The sequence below is a fragment of the Lynx canadensis genome, chromosome E3, assembly GCF_007474595.2.
Source record: "Lynx canadensis isolate LIC74 chromosome E3, mLynCan4.pri.v2, whole genome shotgun sequence".
Classification (NCBI taxonomy): Eukaryota; Metazoa; Chordata; class Mammalia; order Carnivora; family Felidae; genus Lynx; species Lynx canadensis.
Window position 1 is genome coordinate 31,815,281 of NC_044318.1, and position 24,743 is coordinate 31,840,023.

Below are 24,743 nucleotides of genomic sequence, written 5' to 3' on the forward strand. Positions count from 1 at the left end.
GCCTCTTGGTTTCGGCTCAGGTCGTGATCCCAGGGTCATGGGATCGAGCCCCACATCTGGCTCTATGTGGAGCACAGAGCCTGCTTAGGATTCTCTCTCCTGTCCCTCCCCCACCATTTGCACAGGTGTGCACACTCTCTCTCTCCCAAAAAAAAAAAAAAAAAAAAAAAAAGACAAAGCAAAGAGCTCTTTAGACACTTACCTCTCTGGTCATAGTGTAGACATTCCCTAGAGGAAATCCCTCTGGATCATTTTTCTGGAGAAATACATAATTTTTCCATTTCATTAGTGGTTTCACGAGAGGAATATGAGGAATATAACTTTTCATGTTCAGTAGGTTTTGGCCGTCTTCCAGTGAGAGGCCTATAGTTCTCCCTGCTTAGAGCCCCCATTGTGTGGCTTGGACACCTGGGCGTCCAGCTTGGGGTTCTTCGAAGCTGCAGTGAGCATGCTGTCAGTCCTAGCGAGAGGCGTAGCTCGCGAAAGGGCTCCCTAGACCCAGAAGCCTGGGCGTTTTTGTTTTTTTTTTTTCCCATGAGAAAACAGCTTTCAAATATTCTTCTGGCCCGGTATTTAACGCACACTCATTATTTAAAATGCAAACAAATAATACGTTAAAAAGGAAGTGAGAAAAAAATTAAAACCTCATCCCTGAGGCACTGTTTTTGGGGCGATCCTCTGACGTGTCACTTTATGTGTACATGTACATGCTTTTCCATCACTGAGACCAAGCACACGTGCCTTTGTATTGTGGACATACACTCGCGCTGCGGTGTGACTCACACGCGGTCAAGGGCACAGACCGTGAGTGTGCCACTCGCGGGAGTTTTACACGGACAGACTCCCTGCTGCTGCCACCCCAGAGCAAGGTAGTGCGCATCGCCCAGTGTGCCAGGAGCGTCCCTGGTGTCTCCCGCTCGTGACCCGGGCCCCAGAGGTAACCACGAGTCTGATGCCTGTCCCTGTAGATTACTTCTGTCTATTTCTTGAAGTTCATCCGTAAGCGGTTGGTGCTCTTACATATTTGACTTCTCTTGTTCAGCATCGTGTCTGTGAGATTCAGCCCTGTTCCCGTGGGTGGGGGTCGTGCGCTCCTTTTTCATAGCTGCAGGGATCGATACTTTCTGTTGTTGCTCTCTTCTTCAGGACTGCTAACAGTAACATCTTGAGTCTGTGCAGACCGAGGTGGGTGGGTAAAGACGCAGTGTAGACATGAGGATGGCGTCCCTGGGAAGGCAGAAGCCCCACAGGGGCTCCTCATTAAAGTGGAAAGCCCCACTCTGTGTGAAGCCCCAGTGTTCTTGGGACTGGTGTCTTAATCCAGAGAGTCAGTACGTCCACCTTCCTTTTTCAGAGCTCTCTTCTCAGCCTCCCTGTTTTTCTTCCTCTTTTCTGAGTCCTTAGGCTGTGCTGTGGGATCTCCCATCACTGTGTCATCATCTGCCTTTGCTTTCCATGGCTCTTGTTGACTATGAACTAGAACTGTGTGTGTCTGTGTGTCTCAAAGGGTTCCGTGAAAGAGATCCAGGAACCCATATTTCAGTATTAAATCAGGTCAGAGACTTGGGCTTTGCCCCTCTGGCCTTAATGACCAACCTCAACCAGTCCAGGTTAATGAGCATACACTTGGCTGGTCTATTCCCAGGCTCTGGGGATGGTAGGCACTCTCTCAGTCATTGAGTTACCCAGCCTTCTGTTGACACATCTCTTATGATGGGGACCCTGCTTCACAGCTGCTCATTCTCCCTTCAGACTCCTTTATTAGAAAGTTCTCCTTGAACAGCGTGTAAATCTCTGTCCCCCATTACCAGGGCTCACTTCTGCCCTCAGGAGACCTCTCCCTCCTCTGTTCTCTGATTACCCAAAGAGCAGATGGTCCCGCTGCCTCTGAATCCTCTTTACGGTAAACCTTCCTGTACTGTTTCTCATGTGGCATGTTTTGAGGACCGCTCCATCCTGGGACTCTTTTTTTTTTTTTTTTTTTTTAATTATTTTTAACATTTATTTGTTTTGAGAGAGATAGAGAACAAGCAAGGAAGGGGCAGAGAGAATCCGAAGCAGGTTCTGCACTGTCAGCACAAAGCCTGATGCAGGGCTCGAACTCACAAACACTGAAATCATGACCTGAGCCTAAATCAAGGGTTGGACCCCTACCTGACTGAGCCACCCGGGCGCCCCAGGAGACTTCCCATCCCGGGGACTCTTTCTGATTGTGTTTCAATTTGTCTTTGATGCTAAATGTGGAGCCCTTCTGTAACTTTCCCTCTCTCTTTTTTTTTTTTAAAGAAAATTTTTTTAACGTTTATTCATTTTAGAGAGACAGAGACAGAGCCTGAGCAGGGGAGGGGCAGAGAGCGAGGGAGACACAGAATCTGACGCAGGCTCCAGGCTCTGAGCTGTAAGCACAGAGCCTGACACGGGGCTCAAACCCCCAAACCATGAGATCATGACCTGAGCTGAAACCAAGAGTCAGATGCTTAACCAGCTGAGCCACCCAGGTACCCCTTATTATTTTTTTTTTATTATAGAGAAGGAGCTCAAGAGCAAGGATGAGCAGTGGAGGGGCAGAGGGAGGGAGGGGAGAGAGAGAGAAAATATCTTAAGCAGGCTCCACACTCATTGCAGAGCTGATGCGGGGCTTGATCTCACGACCCTGGGATCATGACCTGAGCAAAAATCAAGAGGCTGGGGCGCCTGGGTGGCGCAGTCGGTTGAGCGTCCGACTTCAGCCAGGTCGCGGTCTCGCGGTCCGTGAGTTCGAGCCCCGCGTCGGGCTCTGGGCTGATGGCTCGGAGCCTGGAGCCTGTTTCCGATGCTGTGTCTCCCTCTCTCTCTGCCCCTCCCCCGTTCATGCTCTGTCTCTCTCTGTCCCAAAAATAAATAAACGTTGAAAAAAAAAAAAAAATCAAGAGGCGGACGCTAAACCGACTGAGCCACCCAGGGCCCCCCGGTCCCACTTCCGTCAAGCATAGGAGAGTACCATGGTCCGTGCTGAGGCCTCCTGCGTGGATGTGCCATGTGAACCATAACCTGCCCTGCAGGGAGGGTTCTGTTGTTGGGGCTTCTCAAAAGCCTGTCGCTCCTATTCCTGCTGATGCTCTAGAGGCAGAGCAGACTTCAGAACTGGTCTGCCCAGTGAGTAAACTAAGGCATGTCCTCCAGCTTCCTGTGTTTCTCGTTTCCTCATTTGTATTAAGAATTAATTGAGGCAAAGGTCTAGGCAGCAGGATGAACTGGTATGACCTTATATGAGAAAAGCCCACACTCACACTACTTCTGACCCCAGATGTGGGGGTGGGGGTCCCCCACAACAAGCAATTCTGTGACAGGAACTGGGTACCCTTACAGTTGAACTCAACTCTGACTCCATCTACCTGGGGCTGATGTCAGATCCCACACGTGAGGGCTCAGTCCCACAGGGCTGCTCCCCCCGACTCCAGATGCCAATTGCAAATCCAGGTTGTCACCTGTGCGTATGACTAATCAGCAGTAAGGGGGGGGGGGTCCTACAACCCTCTCCTCAAGTTCAGTTTACTTGCTACAGCAGTTCACGCCACGCAGGGAAACACTTACATTTATTAAAGGACATGATAAAGGATACCGGTGAACAACAAGGTGAAGAGATACGCAGGGTGGGGTCTGGGAGGGGCCCCAAGTGCAGGAGTCGGGGGGCATCACCCGTGCTGGTATGTGGACACCCTCTGAACCCTGTACTATTGGGATCTTGGTGCTCCCGCTTCCTCGGGTGGCATGCTCAGTCATTAACTCCCTCTCTGGAGAAGGGGACAGGCAGGGCTGAAAGTTCCAAGCTGCCAGCTATGCCTTGTCTCTCTGGTGACCACCTCCCCTCCAGGAGCCCACCCAGAGTCCCATTAGAACAAGAGATGCTCTTTGTGCTTTTTATTGCTTAGGAAATTACAAGGGTTTTAGGAGCTCTGTCCCAGGAACTGGAGGCAGAGACTGATACATATATTTTCTAGTATCTCATAGAGCTCCTGTGAAGTATGTTGTGCCCATCAGTTGCCCTGTGCTAACTTTTAAAACATTTTCTTTCTGTCTTTTTTTTTAATGTTTATTTTTGAGAGAGCATGAGTGGAGGAGGGGCAGAGAGAGAGGGAAACACAGAATCCGAAGCAGGCTCCAGACTCTGAGCTGTCAGCACAGAGCCCGCTGCGGGGCTCGAACTCACAGACCGAGAGATCACAGATCCCTGAGTCAAAGTCGGATGCTCAACGGACTGAGCCACTCAGGCGCCCCACCCTGTGTAACTTTTAATGGTGTTACTAAGTATCCCCACCAAATGCCCTGGAGTATTTGCCAAGAGTGTAGGAGAGCTGTGGGTTCACCCCACTTGGAGTTCAGGCCAGGTGGCCGTGGCCCCAGAGGGAGTGGTAGGAGAAGCCCGTGTGGTCCTCTATGGCAGCTACCGTCCCAGTGGTCTGCTCCTCTAGGCTTTGTCAGCTCAATTTGTGCTGAGTGATGCTGGCTGTCTTGCTTCCTTCTTGCCAAGTCATGCTCTGACACATCCAGTCCTCCTGGCTTCCTTCCTCTTTTACATCATTGCATCAGATACAGGCCCAGTCATGTGTCTCCAGATCACACCCACAAGTCCCATTTTGTGGTGGTGGGGGGGGGGGGGGGGAGGTCATCAGCGTGCTGTGGAATGTTGGCCTGAGCACGTTCCAGATCAGGATGCCTTGGTCAAGGCCTCGTGATTGTACTGACATGGTGGGTGGAGGCACCATTGTCCAGGTTCCCACCAATGGCATAGGTGTTAATCATGCCACACCCCTGCCCGGTTGTCCCTGGCTGCCCAGGGCCCAAAGACCCCAGACACATATAGAGGGCTCCTGGCCCCTTTGCACACTGGTCTCGGCCTATTTCCAAAAGCTTGTCTCTTTCTGACCACCTGTGCACCCACACATACAAACACGTCCCATCGTAGCACACTTGAGTCACTCCAGATTCTGTAGCTACTGCTCTTCTACGGTTCGAGCCTTGGTATGCACTTCCCCTGTCTAAACCCTCTTATCTTCCTTATCTGGCTGCTGGGCCTGGGTCATTTTTTCATGATGTTAGTCCCTGGGTGTCCCTTCTTTGATTGTCTCAGATGATCTTACCTTCACCTTCCTCAGAGCTCAATTTATTCCCCCATGACATTGTACTGGCCGGGACATGCTTATGAATGACAGCAATGAGTTGGCGCCTTCCATCCCCCAACCCTCATGGTGGCAGAGAAGACCTGATGAAAGAGAGCATATAAATAAGACTCAGAGTGTAACAACGCTATTCCCAGAATGCCCAGGACACAATCACAAATCACTCCCCGTACTGAACACTAGGAAAATTTCCACTTGAATGAGAAAAAAACAATCAACAGTGATCAAAGTGACATCGATGTTGGAATCCTACAAGATATAAAGGAGAGCCAGACAATCCTCTTAGAACTGAAAAATACCATGGCGAAAGCTCCATGGATGGCGCCATAGTAGAATGGTGAAGACAGGGGAACTTGAAGGTAGAGTGCTTGATGGAATTATCTAGTCAGCGGGGAGCAACGGAGAGACATGAGGCGGAAAAAAGTGAACGGAGCCTCAGGGACTTAGAGGGCCCGCCACAAAACATGTTTACGTCATCATCATCCTGGCAGTAGAGAAAGGGGGGTGGGGAGCTGGAAAGATAGTCAAAGAAATAATGGCTGCAAGTCCTCAAACCTGCAGATTCAAGAAACCAAGTGAACCCTAAAAACGGTGACTCCAGAGAAATCCACAGCGGCCGTGTCTCGGTTTGCAGGGTCAACTTGGTGGGCAAGTTGCTAGAGAGGAATCTGCTGCTTTCTTGAGCCCTGCTTTTTAGAGGCCGCCTTGGGGAGGGCCCTTCCCCTGAGCACCCCCCCCCCCCATCTCTGGAGAATAAGCTGTTAGACGGGAGCAGGCTTGGCTCCCTTGAGGGTTTTTCCTCACCTTTTTTTTTTTTTTTTAAGACTTTTTTAAGTTTATTTATTTGAGAGAGAGAGAGAGCGCAAGTGGAGGAGAGACAGAGAGAGGAGAGAGAATCCCAAGCAGGCTCCACAGTGTCGGTGCAGAACCCGATACAGGGCTAGAACTCTTGAGATCGTGAAATCATGACCTGAGCCAAAGTCGGACGTGTAACCACCTGAGCCACCCAGGAGCCCCGGTCTCCCCTCATCTTGAAACCACTACTCATTGGCAGAGATTTGTGAACTTGAGCAGATGCTATTCCCACCGCAGCTGAGGGTGGACGCCATAAGGTGCCGGTGACTGCCGCTGGGTGATGTGCACGCCTGAGGGACAAACTAAATCGCTTGCTCAGGCTTCTTCCCTCCTCGTTGCTGCTTTAGGAGACCGGCTCACCCCGGTATCGGTGCTGGGTTGCTCAATCAGTCTTGTTTACTGACCAGAAATTGCATACAGTAAACGCAAAGCCATAAGTACTTCCTTGAGGATGATTTTACACTGCGGTGTTGTGAAGAGTCAGATGGAGAAAGGGCCCTTCTGCCTTGTTTGCCTTTTCAGACGTGCCAGGACGAGTCACCCTTGGCCTGCGGCATCACCTGTTGAAATTCAGGAGGAATGGTTTCTCTCATATCTGTCTGCCTACCTACGTGTGTCCTTTTCTGTATGTAATTGTCTTCTTTTTTTTTTAATGTTTATTTATTTTTGAGAGAGACAGACAGACAGACAGTGTAACTGGGGTTGAAGCAGAGAGAGAGGGAGACACAGAATCCGTAGCAGGCTCCAGGCTCCGAGCTGCCAGCACAGAGCCTGACGGCGGGCCTCGAACTCCAGAGCCGCAAGACCATGACCTGAGCCGAAGTCGGACGCCCAACCGACCGAGCCACCCAGGCGCCCCATGTAATGTTCTTTTCTAATAAAAACAAAAGCTCTATGTACAGACCTAATTTGTAGTAAAAGATCAGATCTGATGTGCCCATTTTTCCATGCCTAATTTTCCAGAGGAGAACATTCAAGCCGCAGCCCTGTGGCCGAGAGCCTGCTTCGGTTAAGAAGTTGCTCTGTTTTCTCATGTACATTTTCCTTTTTGGTTTTGTTTTTTTTGTTTCTGCTGCGGACAAGTGTTGCCTTTGACCCCAAGAGCTCTGCACTTCCCAGCATTCCTTCTCTTCACTAAATGTGGGAAGAAGAAATGGCCTACGGATTAGAGACTGTTCCAGGGCAGAAAGAGTGCACAGGGCTCCCAGAGTCTCCTTGGAGGGTCTCTGACGGACTGTCCTGCAGTCAGTCACCCTGCCATACTTGAAGTGGGGAACATTCTTGTAAAACAGGACATCCAAGATTTTCTCATCACAATCTTTCAGACATCAGAGGAGAGTGGTTTTATACCAAGACCGTGCGGAGGTGGCTCAGGGCACACTCCCAGAGGCACCTAATCTACCAGCGCGGTGCAAGTGACATCTGTCAAACTCTGCGTGAAGTATACCAGCTTGGGTTGCTAGTTTTGAACATTAGCTCACGCTGCCTTTCTTTGGCCGACTTGTGTCTTTGCCAGGCTGGGTTTTCAGGGGCTGTTTGGACCTGACTGCTTCATAAACAAAGTAGCCACGGGCCTGGGGAGACCATGGAAATTTTACTAAGCTACCAGGGGCTCCGTGAGCAGAGAAAGTTTGGGAACCTCTATCCTAGCAGATCACCACTTGGGCACACCGCCAGCACCAGATGCCTTTTAAATCTGCTTGTTATGTATTATCGGTTCATGCAAATTTTATATTTCACGTGTCATAATATATTCACTGACACCTTCGATCCATTCCACGGGTAGTTATTCTGCATTAGATTGTGTGCCAGGCACTGTGCCAGGAAAGTATGACCCTGGCACAGTGCTTGGGAGTGACAGTCGAGCTGAGATTGTCAGGAAGCAACTGGAGGAAAAGCGTCTCAGGCACGTGTAAAGGCACTGGGGCAGGGGTGCAGAGACTTAGGCTGAGGATATAGGTGGGTGTCTTGTGTGTGTGCTTCAGTGTGAAAACAGTGACTCGGTGTGAAAATAATGGTTTAGCAGCTGTTCATGGCTTCAGCCCCAGTCACACTGCTGCTGTCCTCGTATGGGAAGCGTAGGGGTAAAGGGCTTTCCTCTCAGCGTGGCTTCCTTCTTGCCAGTCTGCCAGTCCTTCCTTTCCACTCTGTGCCAGATACAGAGGTACTTCCAATACTATTCCTCGTAAGGGAGCTCACAGCAGAGCAGGGGAAAGGCTCGTGTCTCTTAGATCATCCTGCCTAGATGGGTCCTGAACACAGCCCTCCCCTGGGAAGCTGGGGCCCCTTTCTTGGTTTCAGCAGTCCTTGGAACCTTCACTTCCCCAGAGTAGAAGGAGGCCTCGGATAAAATGATCATGATCTCCGGGTCTTTTCTACTGCTCCTCTGCCGCTCTTGTCTGAAGTTTTACACCTTGCAGTCAAAGCTGCTCTCAGTGCTTTTGAGACCCCTGAGTGCTGGCCTTGTCCCCCGTTCTGGTCAGGCCTCAGGGCCTGAGCCCCACCCTGCAGGGAGTCAGCATCCCGGTGGGCAGTGCCTGGTCGTCTCCCTGGGGTGCAAGAATGTATGGGGTTCTTCCTCTGAACTTGAGGGGAGTGGCCCGGATGCCAAAAGAGGCAGTATGGTCAGGTGTCAGAGCCAGAGGGAAGGAAAGTGAACGTAGCCTCACAAACTGCGGTAATGATGTGTTATCTGTGTGATGGTTTGCAGATTATAAAGCCACCCGGTAATCTGTATGTCAGGCTGTGAACAAAATGAAGTCCTGCTCTTGTGGGCTGACCCTGCAGTCAGTGGAAGGAACGTATAACATAATGCCAGGTAGTGATCGGTGCTGAGAGGGAGTATGGGGAGGGAGAACGACCAGAAACTATACTGAGGCAGAGTCTCTCTGAGATGGTGACATCTGAGCAGAGATCTGAACGAAGTGAGGGAGAGAACCCTACAGATAACTAGAGGAATGGAGTCCAGGCAGCAGCATTAACGTGTGCAAAGGCCCTGAGGCAGGAGCAGACCTGGAGGCTTGAGCGGTAGCAGGGAGGCCAGTGTGACTGGTGAGGAGAGGTGAGAGCGGTAAGAAAGGTGGAGGGGGCAGAGCTTTTAGATTTTGTGCTCAGTAGGACATGAAGCCATTTGAGGATTTGGGTTAGGGAGGTGACGTGATCTGGCTTACTTTTTAAAAGGCTCTCTCTGGCTTCTGCATGGAGCAGGCCCCTTAGAGGTCTGTGGCAGTGGCCTGGGCAGCTGGAACCAAATGTGGGACTGTGAATCCACTGCCCTCCGGCACACCATCCCTGCAGGAGCCCCCTGCAGAATGGGCTTTCTAGATGGCGTGGGCAGCTCACATAGGTGTCAGGAAACGATCGTTGGTCATTTTCCTTCATGGCCAGGAGTCTCCCCGCAGTAAGGGGGGCTGGGTGACCTGAGTCAGGGGGAGAAAGGGCCATGGGACAGGGAGCTGACGTTTGCTGTTCCGTGAGCCGGTGGGGGACAGGGGGGCTTTCCTGTGTCAGCCGGGCTCCGAGGGTCTGCACGGCATGACCCTGTGGGACGGATCCTCTCCCTCCATGGTTCTGTGAGAACTTGGCAGACAGAAGACTTGTGGGTGTGCCAGACCACACTGGCAGGGTTGGCCAGGAGGACGTGCAGAACGAACATTGAATAAATCTTCAACGTGCGTGAGTTCATCCTTGAATATGAAATACATCAAATATGATTATCGCAGGAACTGAGTCATTAGAAAAGCACCTCAGATGAACGAGAAAGCAGACAGCTGAGCCCAGGAGTCTGCTCCGAGTGGCCCGTGCCCGACAGGCCCCAGAAGGGCAGAGCTGGTGCCGGGGCCCTCGGATGCCAGAGCAGCTGCGGGGGCCAACCCTGGAGTTGTTTCCCAGCGGCCGGGACAGCGAGCGGAAGGCAGATATGAGGCAATCTCGCGTGCCTGAGCTGCCGAGATGTGACGAAGGCTTTCCCCGCTGAGGCTGGGAAGCCTGGTAGTGGTGAGAGCTGCCCACTTGGTTAACAGCGGCAATTGCAAAATCGAGTGACGAGACAGCGGCAATTGCAAAATCGAGTGACGAGGTTGCAGAGGTGAGCTCAGCCTCGATAAGTGGCAGAAGCGTCCTGCCGGGCTTTCAGGTTCCCCACGTTGCCCTTTGTGGACTCGGACCTGCCTCTCTGCCGGGTTTCAGTGGTAGCAGGACCAGGGGGGGCATCTTTCCAGGGAACGAATGAGGTTGGTGTGCTGAGGGTCCCCGGGACCACTGTCAGGCTCCATGATTCGCCAGGACTCACAGAGCTCAGAAAAGCTCTCTCACCCCCTGTTGCAGTTTATTATGGCAGAAGGATATTATGGCACAGACAGAAACCAGCAAAGGAGAAGGCTCCATAGGCCGAGTCCGGCAGAAACCAGGCACGAGCTTCCAGTTGGCCTTGCCCGCTGGAGTCAGCAGCCAGGGCTTAACACTCCCAGCAACGACGCGTGGCGACACGTATAAAGTGTTACCAACCAGGGGGGCTCACCGGCCGCCTTCATGTGTGGGGTTTGTATGGGAGTCAGCCTAGCAGGCGTGGAGCGCCTCATCGCTAACCTCATCTACCCTGTCTCCCGCATCCCGGACGTCAAACCCAGACGATGCGGTCCAGAACCCCAGCCCTTCATCTTGAATGACATGGTTAACGTAAACCATCTGAGCCTGGCCCAGCGTCTCAGTAAACCATCTGTAAGGTCCACGCTCATCAGGCGTCTTCCCAGGGCTCAGAAGTGATTTCCCAGCAGCCGTCCAAGGGCCAGCCCTGGAGGCCTTTGGAATGTGCAGGGTTTAGGGCCACCCAGGCCTGTCACACAGTTGGGGAAAAGATTTGCCTCGAAATGGTCCCCGTTCTCATGTGGAACCAAGCCCATGTGGGGCTGGAGGAGGCTCGGTGTCCCTGGGAGCCTGTGGCTTCTGTTCTCTGTTTGCAGGGACCCCAGTCCCAGCTCCATCTGTAGGATGCCCTTGGACTCCACAGGGCCATTTAATATTTCAGTTTCCACCCAAAGCTGCAGCTGTGTCTTGGAGGGGCCAGCAGCTCCTGCCCGGTGCCTTGCCTGCTGCTGCAGCCCTTGGGGCCCTGAGACCCAGGCTGAAGCTTTGAGGGGTGGGGGTGCGCCCCCGTGGGCCTCAGGCAGACCCCACTTCTCCTTGCTCATACGTGTCCCTTTCTCTCCCTGCAGATTCCTCTCGCCATGGGGGATTCCAACGTGGATGCCAGCGCCACAGTGTCTGAGACAGTGGCTGAAGAAGTGTCTCTTTTCAGCATGACGGACATGATTCTGTTTTCACTCATCATGGGCCTCCTGACCTACTGGTTCCTCTTCAGAAAGAAAAAAGACGAAGTCCCCGAGTTCACCAGAATTCAGCCAGTGTAAGTGACTGTGCTCCAGATCCCTCTCTGCGTTCCAGAGCCCGTCCATCAGTCCCAGCGGTGCCCTGTCCTCAGACCTCGGTCAGGAGAGAGCCAGGCGACAGAGGTGCAGGTGGCCTTGCCGCATTTGGGGCTCAGTCGGGGACATCGCCTTATCGGTGGCCTGTGCCTCAGAGCTACCTTAGCCTAACCCCTCGTGTTTCCACAGCACGTTAGGGTTTACGAGGTTCTTTTACATCTGTCCGCTTGTTCGGATCTCTCGTTGGCACCTCACAGGGACCAGAGTACAAGGTGCCATTTCACAGGTAGATAAGCTGAGGTTCAGGGGCACTACAAGTACTGCCCGAGGTCATTAGCACAGGGCAGAGCTGCAGCCGGCACCCGGTTCATGTTTGACCCCAGGCCCGTGATCTTTCTGTCTATGACAGTTTTGTGAACAGATGGGTCGTAGCGGAGCTATTGGCAAAGGACCACGTCGGGAGGCGCAGCTCTCTGTCTTTCTGTCCTGTTGCATCACTGACATGGACAGGGTTGCAGTTTGGTGCTGATGCATCTTTACCACCTAACGCTTGCCAATTTCCCTTTTCAAATGAAGAGAGCAGCCTCAAGCTTAGAGCTTTGGGGGCGACAGCAGAGGAGGAAAACTGGTTTTCTCTTCTCCTCGAGACCCGCACTGAATAGTTCTGTGACCAGATGTATGGGGAGTTCTTGCACACCCTCGGGATGCCTCCAGGTGTGAAACCGTCTGCCTGGAGTTAGCCTCGGGTCCTCCGGGTGGGGGGCCCGGTCCCACAAGACTGCCCCCAGCTTCAGACACGAGTCTCAAGTCCCAGCATCACCTGTACTTATCAGCTAGAAACCAGAGCTAGAAACCAGCCTCCTCAGGTTTGATTCATTGGCTGCTGTGGCTCACAGAGCTCAGGAAAGCAGTTTCCTTATTACAAGGTTACCAGTTTATTTTAAAGGATAGAAGACAGTAATAGCCAGGGGCGCCTAGGTGGCTCAGTTGGTTAAGCGTCCGACTCCGGCTCAGGCCGTGGTCTCACGGTTCATGGGTTCAAGCTGCACGTCGGGCTTTATGGTGACATCTGCCCCTCCTCCAGCTCCTGCTCTGTCTCTCTCTCTCAAAAATAAACATTAAAAAAAGAAAGAAAGAAAGAGTCCTTAACAGCTAGATGGAAGAGATGCAGAGGGCAAGGTATGGGGAAAGCTGCGGAGTTTTACACCCTCGGTGGGGGTGCCGCCCTCCCAGCACCTCCAAGGAAGTGTTCAGCAGCCTGACACTTGAAGTTCTCCAAACCCTGTGCTCTTGGGTTTTAATGTAGGTGTAGGTGCGACTGATTAAATCATCTGCCGCTGGGGGTTCATTCACCCACCAGTCCCCCCTTCCCTGGAGGTCAGCCTGGAAATTCCCCCCCTTCCCTGCAGGCCTGGAAATTCACACCCTCTGACCACATGGTTGGTTCCCCCTGGCAACCAGCCCCATCCTTCAGGGCTTTCCAGAAATTGCTTTATTCACATAAACTCCAGAGTGGCTGAAAGGGGTTGGTTATGAGGAAAGGAAGACACCTTTATTGTTTTCATCACTTAGGAAATGCCAAGGGTTTTAGGAGCTCTGTGCCAGAAACAGTACAAAACCCAAATTCGTATTTATTATAAGTCACGATATCACACAGTCTCCGGCTTGAGTTTACTAATGGCACTGTTTGTTTTTTAATGTTTTTTTTTTTTTTCCTAAGTTTATTTTGAGAGAGAGAGCGTAAGCAGGGGAGGGACAGAGAGAAAAGGAGAGAATCCCAAGCAGCCTCCTCATTGTCAGCACAGAGCCTGACATGGGGTTCGATCTCATAAACCTGAGCCAAAACCAAGAGTCGGACCCTTAACCAACTAAGCTGCCCAGGTGCCCCCATATTCTTTTTATTTTACTGATGTTTTTCAACCTTCCAGAAAGCTTCCTTGTAAGAAGTTTAAGTACAAAGGTAAATTAGCTTCATGAAAATATTAAGAGTACAGATGATTGTTAGCTATAAAAACATGACAGTGAAGGAGTGATATGGTGACGAAACCACTGTCCCCCCAAGACTGAGTTCCGAATCCTTCCTGCAGTCAGGTCACTTCTTCACATTCGCTGTCGGCTATGTTCTACCCAAACTCCAACCCTGGACACCTGCAGGCAGCTTTGAGTGAGGCCCTGTGCTGAGGGAGCCCTGGGGCCCAGCCCTGCCCTTGGGGGCTCCCTGAGTCCTGCCGGGAGTGGGTCTCAGGTGCAGGCCGTGGTTTCACACACTCGGGGCCAGGATTCCCCAGGCTGGGCAGGCTGGGCGCTCAGGGTCACATCCCCTCCTAATTCCCTCTCCCAGTTTTGGTAACCATTGTCTCCCCTGGAAAAGTTACGGTCTTCAAGCATCACAGGAGATATTCAAAGGACTCAGTTCTTGTACCACTGACAGGACATTAGTTTCCTGTTTGCCGAAAGCTCAGCAAATATCCACTGAGGCCCCGCTCTGTCCCAGGTAGCCACAGATAAAATAGAGGAAGTCCCTGTGCTCAAGCTCACATCCTGGGTGAGGTCCTCCCTTCACCTTGCCTCAGTTTTCCCCTCAGGAGGGGAATGACCCCACCTCCTGGGGCTCGTGTGAGCATTAAGTGAGGTGCTGGAGGTGACGGCACCTAGTACGTTCCTGGTGCTGGTGGCTGCTGAGTCTGTCAGAGTGTATTTTGTGTCAAGAAGACAAAGGTGGTGTTTACATTAACAGAACTGAGCCGTCAGGACGTTGAGAGGTACTTGTAGAAATGCTTTATGAAATGCTTTTGTGTGCATCGCCTAAGCATGGCCCCTGCGACGGCCCGGCACGCTGGGCAGGTCGTGGCTGGGAAGTCTCAGGGCCAGGCCAGGAGACACAGGCTCCAGGAACTCTGAGAAAGAGGGGGCAGGAGGGTGTGCCGAGGGAGGTGGTGTTGAGCAGGTCCTAGAAGGTGCTGCCACATCCCGAGGCTCAGAGGGCTTTGCCCGCAGAGGGCCAGCGGGAGGGACCGGCAGGCGAGCAGGAATCCGGCCTCTTGCATCCGGGGCTGGTCCAGCCAGGTGCCTTCCTGGGGTGGAAAGTATTTTGGGGGGGGGGAATGTGGTACTCAAGATAAGGGATCAGTGTCCGGGTCCCAGTTTCCAGTGGCCCTGAGTTTCCTTGTCTGTAAAGCGGAGATGTCCCACCGCACTCCAAGAGAGGACGTGGGCGTGCCATAGGAGCACATGGAGCCACCGTCCTCCCCGTCACCTCTCCAGCCTCATGAGATGGACCTGAAATAAAACCAAAAGCCTAAAGTTTGTAGATTCTGTCTCTTTGCAGGGATGCTAAAACTGCCCTTCCCTCTTCGTAATCCTAAAGTTTCAGCCTTCCTGTTTCAGTGTCTGCTCGCTCCACAGGGCCTCTTGTCCCTCGATATACCATGTGGAAGCGTGCTGGGGCCGGGTCATGTGTACCCTCCGCAGGGGACCCCTTCACAGTGCAGGGGGTATGTTCTAGGGCCCAGAGTTGGGTGACAAAGGTTTTAGTCCTGCCTCCATCACCTAGAAGGCACGTGAAGACGTTGGCCGTGACTTAATCTTTTTTATGTCTGTGCTCTGGAAACGATAAGCGTCCTTATCTCATGGGGCTGACACTGAAATGACATCATCAGTGAGTGCTTTGCCCAGGTCCTGGTGCTCTTGGTCATGGCCTTGCCCTTGAATGGCACGTATTATTGTTTTTATCCTTACTATTAATATCACATCCTGTCTCACAAGAGCCCTACAAGGAAGGGTTTATTACCCCACTTTGCCGATGAGGAAGCTGAGACGCAAGTAGCCTCGGAGTTTGCCCAAGTCACGTCACTTACAAGTCGCAGAGCCAGCTTATCAAGCCACACCTGCAGACTCCACAAGCCACACTTCCCCCTTCGCCACGCTGCCTGATTTCAGCAGGGCCCCTCGTGGACTGCGTGGGGGGCGGATGGAGGATCGTCGGGAGGCAGGTGGTGGGGGGCGCTACAGGACGTGGGCCCGAGAGAGATGGGGAGGCCAGAAAAGGGAGTCCCGGGGCTCGCACAGTGAGGGCACAGTTGATGGGACACGCGGGCCTGGCTGGGCGTGAAGAGTCTGCACCAGGCAGCTGCTCAGAGCAGGTTTGGGAAACGGGGAGACAGGATGCCTCTGGGCGTAGGCGGAGCAAGGGAGCAGAGCAAAACCCAAAGTGTAGGGATTTGGACCCTTTGCAAGCAGCAGGGGATGGGGTGACTAGAGAAGAGAGGCCAGGCTGCTAGAAGGAAGACGCTGGCTTTTTCTCTTAGGCTTTTGTTTCTCGTGTTAAGGCTGAGCATGAGCTGTGGGTAGCAGGGTGCGGCCACTCGCCACTCCTCTGTCTCTCTGGTCCCCGTGGCCGACGGGGGGAGGCGAGGAGCAAGAGACCAGGGAGGGTCAGAGGGAAGGTCAGTTCTGGAAGGACTGTTTTGTTTTGTTCATCACCTTTTTGCTGAAGTGTATATAACACTCAAACAGAAGGACACGGGTCGTAGTGCACGGTTTGAAGGACGTGTGTAGCCAAAATGGCCCCATGTTGTCTGTGTCACGGAGCATGCACTCTGAGGTTTACGTGGAGTTCTTTGGTCGCATTTGGTATTCCATTCTGTGAATAATCTGTGATTTATTCTTTCTGATGATGACGGACATTTCGACGGTTCCCGATCTGGAGAACAGTTGCAAACAGTGCTACCGTGAACATTCTGGTAGGTGTGTTTTAGTCCCCATAAGGCCGTGTTTCTGTTCCGTGTGTGCTGTGACGTGGCACTGGCAGGTCATGGGCACGTCCCCTCCTCACGCTTACTTTTATCACCTTTTTTATCGTAGCCACTCAAAGGCGTGCAGTAGCATCCTGTCGTGATTTGCGTTTCCCTGAAGACCTACGACCTTGTCTGTCATAATGTTTATTGGCCATTTAGATACCTTTGTGAATGTCTGTTTGCTCAAGACTTTGCCTGTTTCTTCCACTGGGTTGGTGGCCCTGTTCATTTGCCAGGGTTATTTATAGTCTAGATATGAGGCCTTTGTTAGATAAATGCACTGCAGATACGATCTTGCTTCTGTGACTTGCTCGTTACTCTCTTACTGGTGCCTTTTGATGAGTGGAAGTGCTTGACTTACACTTAGCCCAATTCCTCAACCTTTTGGTTGACCTTAAACCTTGACGGTTGATGTTTCTGTGTCCAGTTTAAGAAATCGTAACTTATCCCATGGTCCTAAAAAACGTTCTCTTTATGTTTCCTTCTGAAAGCTTCCTTGGTGTAGCCTTTAAACTTAGACCTCCATGCGGCTGACGTTGACTTGGCTTTGGCAAGTTGTGTGTGGTGCTTCGAGGTTCATTTTTCCCCCATCGGATATCCATCCACTGGACACAGCACGAGGTGTTATAAAGGCCATTCTCTTCCCACTGCCCTTCAGTGTCACTGGTGATATAAATCAGGTAACTGTCTGTATGCGGGTCAGATTCTAGACTGTTCTGTCCTATGGATCTGTTTTCTGTTGCTTCATCGGGACCACACTATTCCGTTGTCTGTGATCCCATAGTCACTCTGGACTTGATATCTGTAGGCCAAGTCCCCCAGCTTTGTTCTCTTCTACGATTCTTTTGTCTTCTTCAGGCCCTTGACATTCCATGTAACTTTTAGACCAGAATGTCAATGTCCACCAAAACCAAAGCGGGGAGAAAACAAACCCTGCTGGGGTTATAGTTGGGATTGGATCAAATCTATAAATTAATTGGCACTTTACAGTATTGAGCCTTTTATTTTTTTATTTCTTTAATATTTATCATTTTTGAGAGAGAGAGAGAGAGAGAGAGCGCACGCACGTGTGCAAGTGGGGTAGGGGCAGAGCGAGGGGGACAGAGGATCCGAAGCAGGCTCTGCGCTGACAGCAGCAAACCTGATGTGGGACTCAAACTTACGAACCGTGAGATCATGACCTGAGCCAAAGTCGGACGCTCAAACAACTGAACCACCCAGGTGCCCTTCAGTATTGAACCTTTTAATCCACAAACATAGTTGTTTACCCCAGGGAGATCTTCTGAGTTATATTAATAGCAATTAAACGCTTGTTCAAGAGAGCAGCACGTTCTCTTAGTGACGGTGGTAATAATTCCGAAAGTGGCTCCTTGCCATCCACTCACACTTAGTCCTCAGCCTTCACTCAGCTTGTGCCTCTGGACAGAGCATTCCACGCTAGGGCAGCTCTTAGTCGCAGGGCACCCGGGGTGTGATGGTTCCCACGGGAATCTGAAGCTCCAGGACCCCCCCGGAGCCCCCACTTAGCTCGCACACGTAACACAGCGCTCTGAGTGGAGCACCCCTCTTGTCGCATGGCCATTTGTATTTCTGCCTCCCCTGATGCAGAGACAGCGTCCCATTCCTGTCCGGGTCCACTGTTGGACTAGCACTAACATGTACCTGTGGCTGCCTCTTGGGCAAAGTGGCCCACAGGCTGACCTTGGCTTACACGGGAGTTTTACATTTTTTTATTTATTTTATTTCATTTATTTATTTTTTAATTAAAAAAAAATTTTTTTTTTTAATGTTTATTTTTGAGAGAGAAAGGGAACTGTGAGCGGGGTAGGGACAGAGAGAGAGGGAGACACAGAATCGGAAGCAGGCTCCAGAGGCCTGAGCCGCCCAGGCGCGCCAAGGGAGTTTTACATTTTTAAATTACGACATTATTTGAAATTAGAACGTTGAAAAGGGTGGCACATCAAACCCAGACTTTCAGCTTCTCTTGAAAAAGAATCCGAGGCTCTGGCCCCACGGTGACGCCCGCCAGTGGTGGTAAAGCTGAGCAGGTGGCCAGCCCGGCCCAGCCCGGGCCGCTGGGCTCCTCCTCTGCTCTGCTGGAGACAAGAAGCGCCCAACTAGTCTCCACACATACCTCTGGCCTCACGTCTGGTGCCTGAGAGTGCTTGAAAGAAAAACAAAGCTTTTTATTGTGGAACGTTTCAAACAAACGCCGAAGGACAGAGCCCAGAAGATGTGAACACAGCCCCCCACCCACTGTGGGGGCTCGTTTCCTCCCGTCCCCGCTGCTCCTGGCTTATCTTAAAGCAGTCCAATTTCATAATTAGTCATATGTGGATCTGAATAAAGGAATCAGGATTTCTTAGCAAATTGGAAACACTTCATGTGAAATGTGAAAATAGTTCGGTCTTCTCCTCTCCTTTTTGAACACAACTCTCTGCCATTGTCCTCACACCCCTGAGAGCCAGCGGCAAGCTTCGGGACTCTCAGGCACCCAGGAGCGTTTGTTTGTCGTTCCCTGATTGACCGATACGTATCTATTTTTTTCACACTTCTTCAAAAATTCAGGATCTAAACAAGATTGCAGTTGCACTGCCGTTGATAAATAAATCTTAAAAGTCTCCCTCCCTCGGAGGGTCAGGTATGCGGAGGTATAATTTATGTGCAGATGAGTCCTAACAGAGGTATGCGGTTGTGCAGCCAGTGTTACGATCAAGATCTAGAACATTGCACGTGTTAGGGTGGCCGGTGATGGTGGGCGGCAAAGAATTGCACAAAGAGCGGGGCACAAAGCAGGACAGAGCTTATTCACTCGCCAAGGGAGGAGAGGGGCCAGACATCAAGAGAGGTGTCACCCCCGGTCGGGCTGGACCTTGTAAGCGTTTTTTGTTTTAAGGATGTGATAAGGGTCACAGCTGTGCCGGGGAGGGGGGGGGGAGGGTATGGGGAGGGGTTTGATTCTTGGCCAGGCAGAACAGAAAGTGGCAGGTTTTTTGGGGGGGGCTCATCTGGGATGCAGATTGTGGTCAGGCTAGAGGAGAATACATTTTGTAGTTGGGGTCTGTTTTCTGAGAATGTAGGGCACCTTGACCTAGAAAAACAAAGAGTTAGGGCCAAATGCAGACACCTGTGAGTTTTGTCTTTAAGTTTGATGGGGGGGGGCGGGGGAGGGACTTTGAATAAATTCCTTTTACCCAAAGTCCCCGTGACCCCCTCCCCCCACTGTGTCCCTTTGCAGTTAATACCCACCCACCCCCACCTCTAGTGACCATGATCTTATTTGTGTCCCTGTACTTTTGCCTTTTCCCAAATGTCATGTGAACGGAATTATGTGGCTACGGCCTTCGGGGCCTGGCTTCTCCTCAACATGACAGGAAGTCTCTCACTGAACAGGCTTCCCCTCCATCCCTGGTTTTTCCCTGCAGTGTTTTTGTTCCAGAACCAGATCGTTTGTTTCAGTTTCCCACAGTCTGGATTTTGCCCATTCCATCCCGCTGGGGCTTGCTTCTGAAAAGCCACAGAGGAGCTCATTTTCCTATGTGATCTTTATCTGGGGGCTTGCTCTCAACAGAAGGGCCAGGAAATCCAGGAGCCGAGGCCGCCAACTTCGTTTCCATCCGCCTGCGTCTGGCGGGTGCTGACAGATGGAGAATGAGCCGGACTTCGTCCACACCAGTTCAGGGTCACTCTTGCTAGAGAGACGTCCTTGGCTCTGCCGAAGGTGAAAATAGAAACACACAGGAGTTGTGCAAAGATGAGAGTGTGTAGGATAGGCTTCTGTGGACGCGGAGGGTGGACAGTGCCTGAAGCCTCCCGCCGTTGGGAAGTGGCGAGAAGAGGGGCTCTGGGGTATTCACGCCGCCCCCGCAAGCGCAGACCTGGGTTTTCCACTGCCCCCCGACCGTGAGCGGCTTCACTGCCTTTCCTTCCTCCCTGTCCCCTGATGAGACCGGAGTGGCTTTGCCATTCTGCCTTGTGCCTACAACTCCAAAGGTGGCCTGTCCGGGAAGGCGTGGACCTCTCGACCTCGCTGAGTAGCACCCGGTGCTCACTGCCCGTGGTTCCCTCTCTGTGCCAGGCACCAGGGCGCAGGGGTAAGCAGTGTCCTTGGGGGCTCTCGTGCATGTGGGAGAGAGGAGTGTTGCTAGAGGCGGTGGGAATGCAGAAGAGGGTCAGCCCTCCATGGGTGGGCACGTCAGGATTGAGGTGTCCCCAAACTGAGTCTGGGAGGCTAAGTAGAAAGCTGGCGTTGGCATAGACAGATGGACATCGGCGAGGGTCCGTGGCACAGACAGAGCAGGGCACACAGAGCAGAGACGTGTGCAGAAGCCAGGGCTCCGCTGGCAATGGTGTGTCTGCCAGAGCCCAAGTAGAGGTCCCTGAGGGAGTTAGGTGTCATGAAGGGAGTCGAGGGTCGCTGACGGAATTGGGAATCATGAAGGAGTCGGGGGTCAGCAAGGGAGTTGGGGGTCACGGAGGCATTGGGGCTCGTGGAAGGGACTGAGGTTGATGGAGGGGGTCGGGTCATGGAGAGCATCAGGGTTACTAGTGGATTGGGAGTCACAGTGGGGGTCAGGGGTCACCGAGCTGAGACCGGAGAGAAAAGGCTGGGGGTAAATTTTACAGGGCCTCGGGCCTTCCCCGGGGTGGGTTTTATCTGACACTAAAGGGGACCCAAGGGAAGGACTGAACCGGGGCAGAGTCCTGAGAGCAGCTGGAGTGGCTTGGAGGAAGGTCACCCAGTGGCACTGGCATTGACCGGCGGGCACTGGCAAGGGGCCTAAGGTTCCTAGGAGAACAGCGCACGCAGAGCAGAAGGTGTCAGCGCTGCAGAGAAAGGGTTCTGGGCTGGGGCTTTTGTAAAACAGGGCTCTCGTCTCCATTTGCAAATGGCAAAGCCGATGGAGACAAGAGACAAGGCATCTGAGCAGAGGATGACTTCTCTCTGTCACTGTCACTGGCGAATAACCCCGAGCAGGGCCGTGGACCTCAGTGTCTCTCTCGCTCTCCTGCACAAGAGGGCTGACCCTGCCCGCACCCAGTCTTCCAGAGGCACCGCCCCGGGGGTCTGTAGGGCTGGAAAGGAGAGGCCAGCATGCTGCCCCGCGGTATTGGGAAGGCAGGCCACCTGGGCCACGCACGGCAGGTGTGGAGGCCTGATGTGCGTGTTGGTGGATACGCGTTGAAGGCTGTATGGTAGGATGTCCCTGAAGGAAACGGCAGCCCCCTCGAGCCTCCGAACATGCCAAATGACAAGGGCTGAGGATCCCCGGGAGGGGCCGGGAAGTGTGCTCTCTGAGCGTGCCTGGTGACTCCTGTCAGCGGCGGTTGGCCCCACGGGGTGGGATGGGGGCACACAGTCTGCTCTGCTCATGGGGGCGGCCGTGCGCTGCTCTGGCTCTGGGCTTCCACAGGCCCGGAGTTGGCTTCCCACTGTCCCCAGAGCCTCGCTGCCCTTGGCTGTGAAATCCAAGAGCCCATCTGGCAGGGTGAGGAAGATTAAATGAAATACAGTATAGAGTTCCTTGAATACTAACTGTCATACAGTAGGCACTCAATAAGTTATACTTCCCATTCCCTGCTTTGGCTTTGACTCATGACCTCCCACCTGCCAGAGGGCAGCCACTGCTGGTGGCAGTGTCCTCCCGGGGTGCCCCCTGCTCATCTGCCCTTGTTCACCTGCTGGTTCTTATTTAAGCTCCAATCACTTTGTATTCACAAAAGGCGGCTCTTGCACACCGTTTGCTTTCAGCCACAGCCCTGGCTGGCCTGCCCCAGCTCACCCCTCTCTGGTGGCAGGCTCCTTGCCCCTGGGGGTGGAGAACCGGCCACCACACTGGCCCCAGAAGGCAGCTGTTCCACAGCGGCTGCCTGGCTGCCTCGTGTGTCGCCAAGGGCAGGGGAGAGTCTCAGGAGAAATCCGTGCTGTAGAAAAGGACACTCGAGTCAGAGTTTTCCAAACTCCTCTGCGTGTTGCCGGGACTGGAAAGGAAATGAATCACCCCGGGGACATCTTGGTTCATCTTCATGCAAGTGACTCAGTGCTTTCATCCGCCCTCCCTTTCGTGCATCCCGCAGTTGACTTCTGAAGCTTGGATGGAGAGACTCCTGCTCCCAATTTGGGAGTAGAAAATTCTAATTGGACCCGCGTGGTCTCTGGGCTCCAAGCCCGACCCAGCTGCCATCTCCTCTGCTGGCTTTTTGTCCTGGGGGGCCTCTGATGGGCTGTCCCCCGCCACCCCCACCCCCCGCCGCCAGGAGGAAATGTCTCCGCAGCGAATGTGGGGTCCACCTTGTGGGGGGCAGGCCTGCCCTCTGCATACATGCTGCTCCCAGGTGACCTGGGCCCCACATCTTGGGCTCTGCTGCCCATAGTTCTTTTGTGGGGAGGAAGACAGGAACCAGAACTAATTTAATATGATCCTGAGGCGCCCTGGCAGCGGGATCAATGCCGCTTCCTTTGTGGAGAGACAGCCCAGCCATAGCAACCTGCACAGCTGCCTTCTAGTGTCTAGAAGAGCTCTATTCAGCCTCAAGACTTCCCTTTTTTTTTTTTTTTTTTTTTTAATTGGGAAAGGGGGAGGAAGTAGGGAGAAAGGACTCCGATATAAACAGTTACCAAGGAGACCTGAGTCGGGGTTGGAAAGGTTTTCTCCTTCCCTCGGTCCATACAGAAGGAGGAGGGGTGTACGCCCAAACGCAGGGGATCACGGGAGGTCTCAGGCTGGAGTCCCAAGTCCTGCCTGTGCCCCTGGGGACAGACGTAGGCAGGGGCTCGGCAGACACTTCGAGAGGGCTGGGGAGAACTTTTAGAGTCCCGGGCCAGTCTGCCGGCCCCGCCAGCACTGCGGAGAGATGGACAGAGCCCGACTTCCTAGCCGCAGGCTCCCTGCCTGTTTCCCGGAGACAGCCGGAAGCTGCCTCTTCCCTTAAGTCCCGAGGTCGGGAGAGAAACCATGGGGTGCACGTACTCCTCTCCGCGGGACGAGCCAACCTTGAGGTCAGTTCCAGATGTGTCTCTGCTGCAGACCACGCTGATGCCCCTCGGGAGGGGGCCCCTTCCTGGACAGGGATGCCCCAGATGCATGAGGAGGGTGCCCTGTGGAGTTGACCAGCAGAGTTGGAGCAGTCCCCTGGGGGGCTCAGCAGGGCATAGGACCATCAGCCCCTTTGGTCCTGGCTTGCAGGCTGCATTTCCCCACTTCCAAAGGAAGGGATTTGGACTGGAAACCAGGAAGGCCCCAGTCACCGAGTCTTCCACCTGGGGAAGATCAGGTTCCAGGGGCACATCCCAGGATGAAGCTGTCAGGTTGGGTTAGACCTTTTGAGGGCGCTCAGGTGTGGCCTTGCACAGGCCAAGCAGGTGAACTCTGCCACCTTGAGCCTGGCATCAGGGCTTTGCGGGAGGTGGCGGGGTGGGGGGGGGGAAGGGTGGATTCTGCTGTTCCTCGAGGCCACATGTGACCAGTAGGAAACTGTACCGTGTCATGTCGGGCCAATGACTGGAGGCAAGGGGTCTTCCTTAAGGTCCTCGGCTTTCCCTTCCCCCATGGGGTGCGATCTGCCCCCGATCTCTGGAAGCCAGCCCTGAAGCCAAGGGGAAAAGATGGGAGCATGCCTCCTTTCCCAGGGGCTGAAGCACAGAGGTGCTCAGGCTTCTTGGGAGAACTTCCTCTAGGGGCAGGAGGGCTAGCCCATCTCTCCCCGCCTCGAACATTCTCAGCCAGACCTGGAGGGCCCCCCCGGCTCCCAGAGCCGCCAGCCTGGCATTCCGGCCCCATGCGTCTGGGTCAGAGGCCACGCACCCCTGGGCCGCCAGGGCTGAGCTCCCCGCTGGCTGCACGGGCCTCATCCAAGAGCCTGTCAGCTGCACGGTTTCCGTGGCTTTCCCTTGGGATCTGTTTTCTGTCTGAGAATAGAGCCCAGCCCTTCTGGGAGGCCTTTCCCGGTTTCTGCAGATGCCCTGTGGGTGGACTGTCTGGTCCCCCCTTTTGGTCTTAGCACTTGCCACTTTTTGTGCCACTGGGCGTTTTTGAAATTACAGAGTGACCCAGGTGGCTCTCTTCTAGGGAACACCCTCTTTATCCCTGAGAGTTAACCACATTCCCAATGCTGTACGAGGAACAGGGAGGGGACGTTGCAGAAGCCAAGATTCAATGTTTTCAGTAAGAGGAGTCCAAGGCCTTGCGATGCCACCACAGGCCCAGTTGGTGGCGGATCCAGGATTCAAACCGGAGCCGCCTCCCCTTCGGAGGGCTGGGCCCTTCCCTCCTCCATGATGGCCCTCGGAGCCTGTCTCTCCCCTAGCTGGTGGGAGGCCTTCGGAAGGTGGAGGCTGGCGCAGGCACTCAGGGCGGCAGGGCACCCCTCATGTCTTCAAGCCCCCCTTCTTCAGATGCGGCTTCTATGGAAACCTCAGTCCTTGAGAAGAGACAAGAGTTGGCTTTTCTGCTGATGGCAGACCCTGACCCCTCCAACAGCCTCTCAGGCCTGACGCCCCAGAGGCAGTG

General features: G+C 53.3%; 1 protein-coding gene across 3 annotated transcripts in view; it reads left to right on the top strand.

Annotated features, from left to right (window-relative positions):
• The window catches only part of LOC115503955 (NADPH--cytochrome P450 reductase), a 63,590-nt gene that overhangs the window by 23,258 nt on the left and 15,589 nt on the right, over positions 1-24,743 (top strand). For 2 of the 3 annotated variants that reach the window (XM_030300536.1, XM_030300537.1), the window contains exon 2: positions 11,228-11,418. In XM_030300536.1, the coding sequence (XP_030156396.1) occupies positions 11,240-11,418 (179 nt within the window). In that variant the 5' untranslated portion in view covers positions 11,228-11,239. Of the gene's footprint in view, positions 1-6,541; positions 6,640-11,227; positions 11,419-24,743 lie in introns of those variants that run through there. The other variant, XM_032591525.1, reaches the window with a different exon arrangement.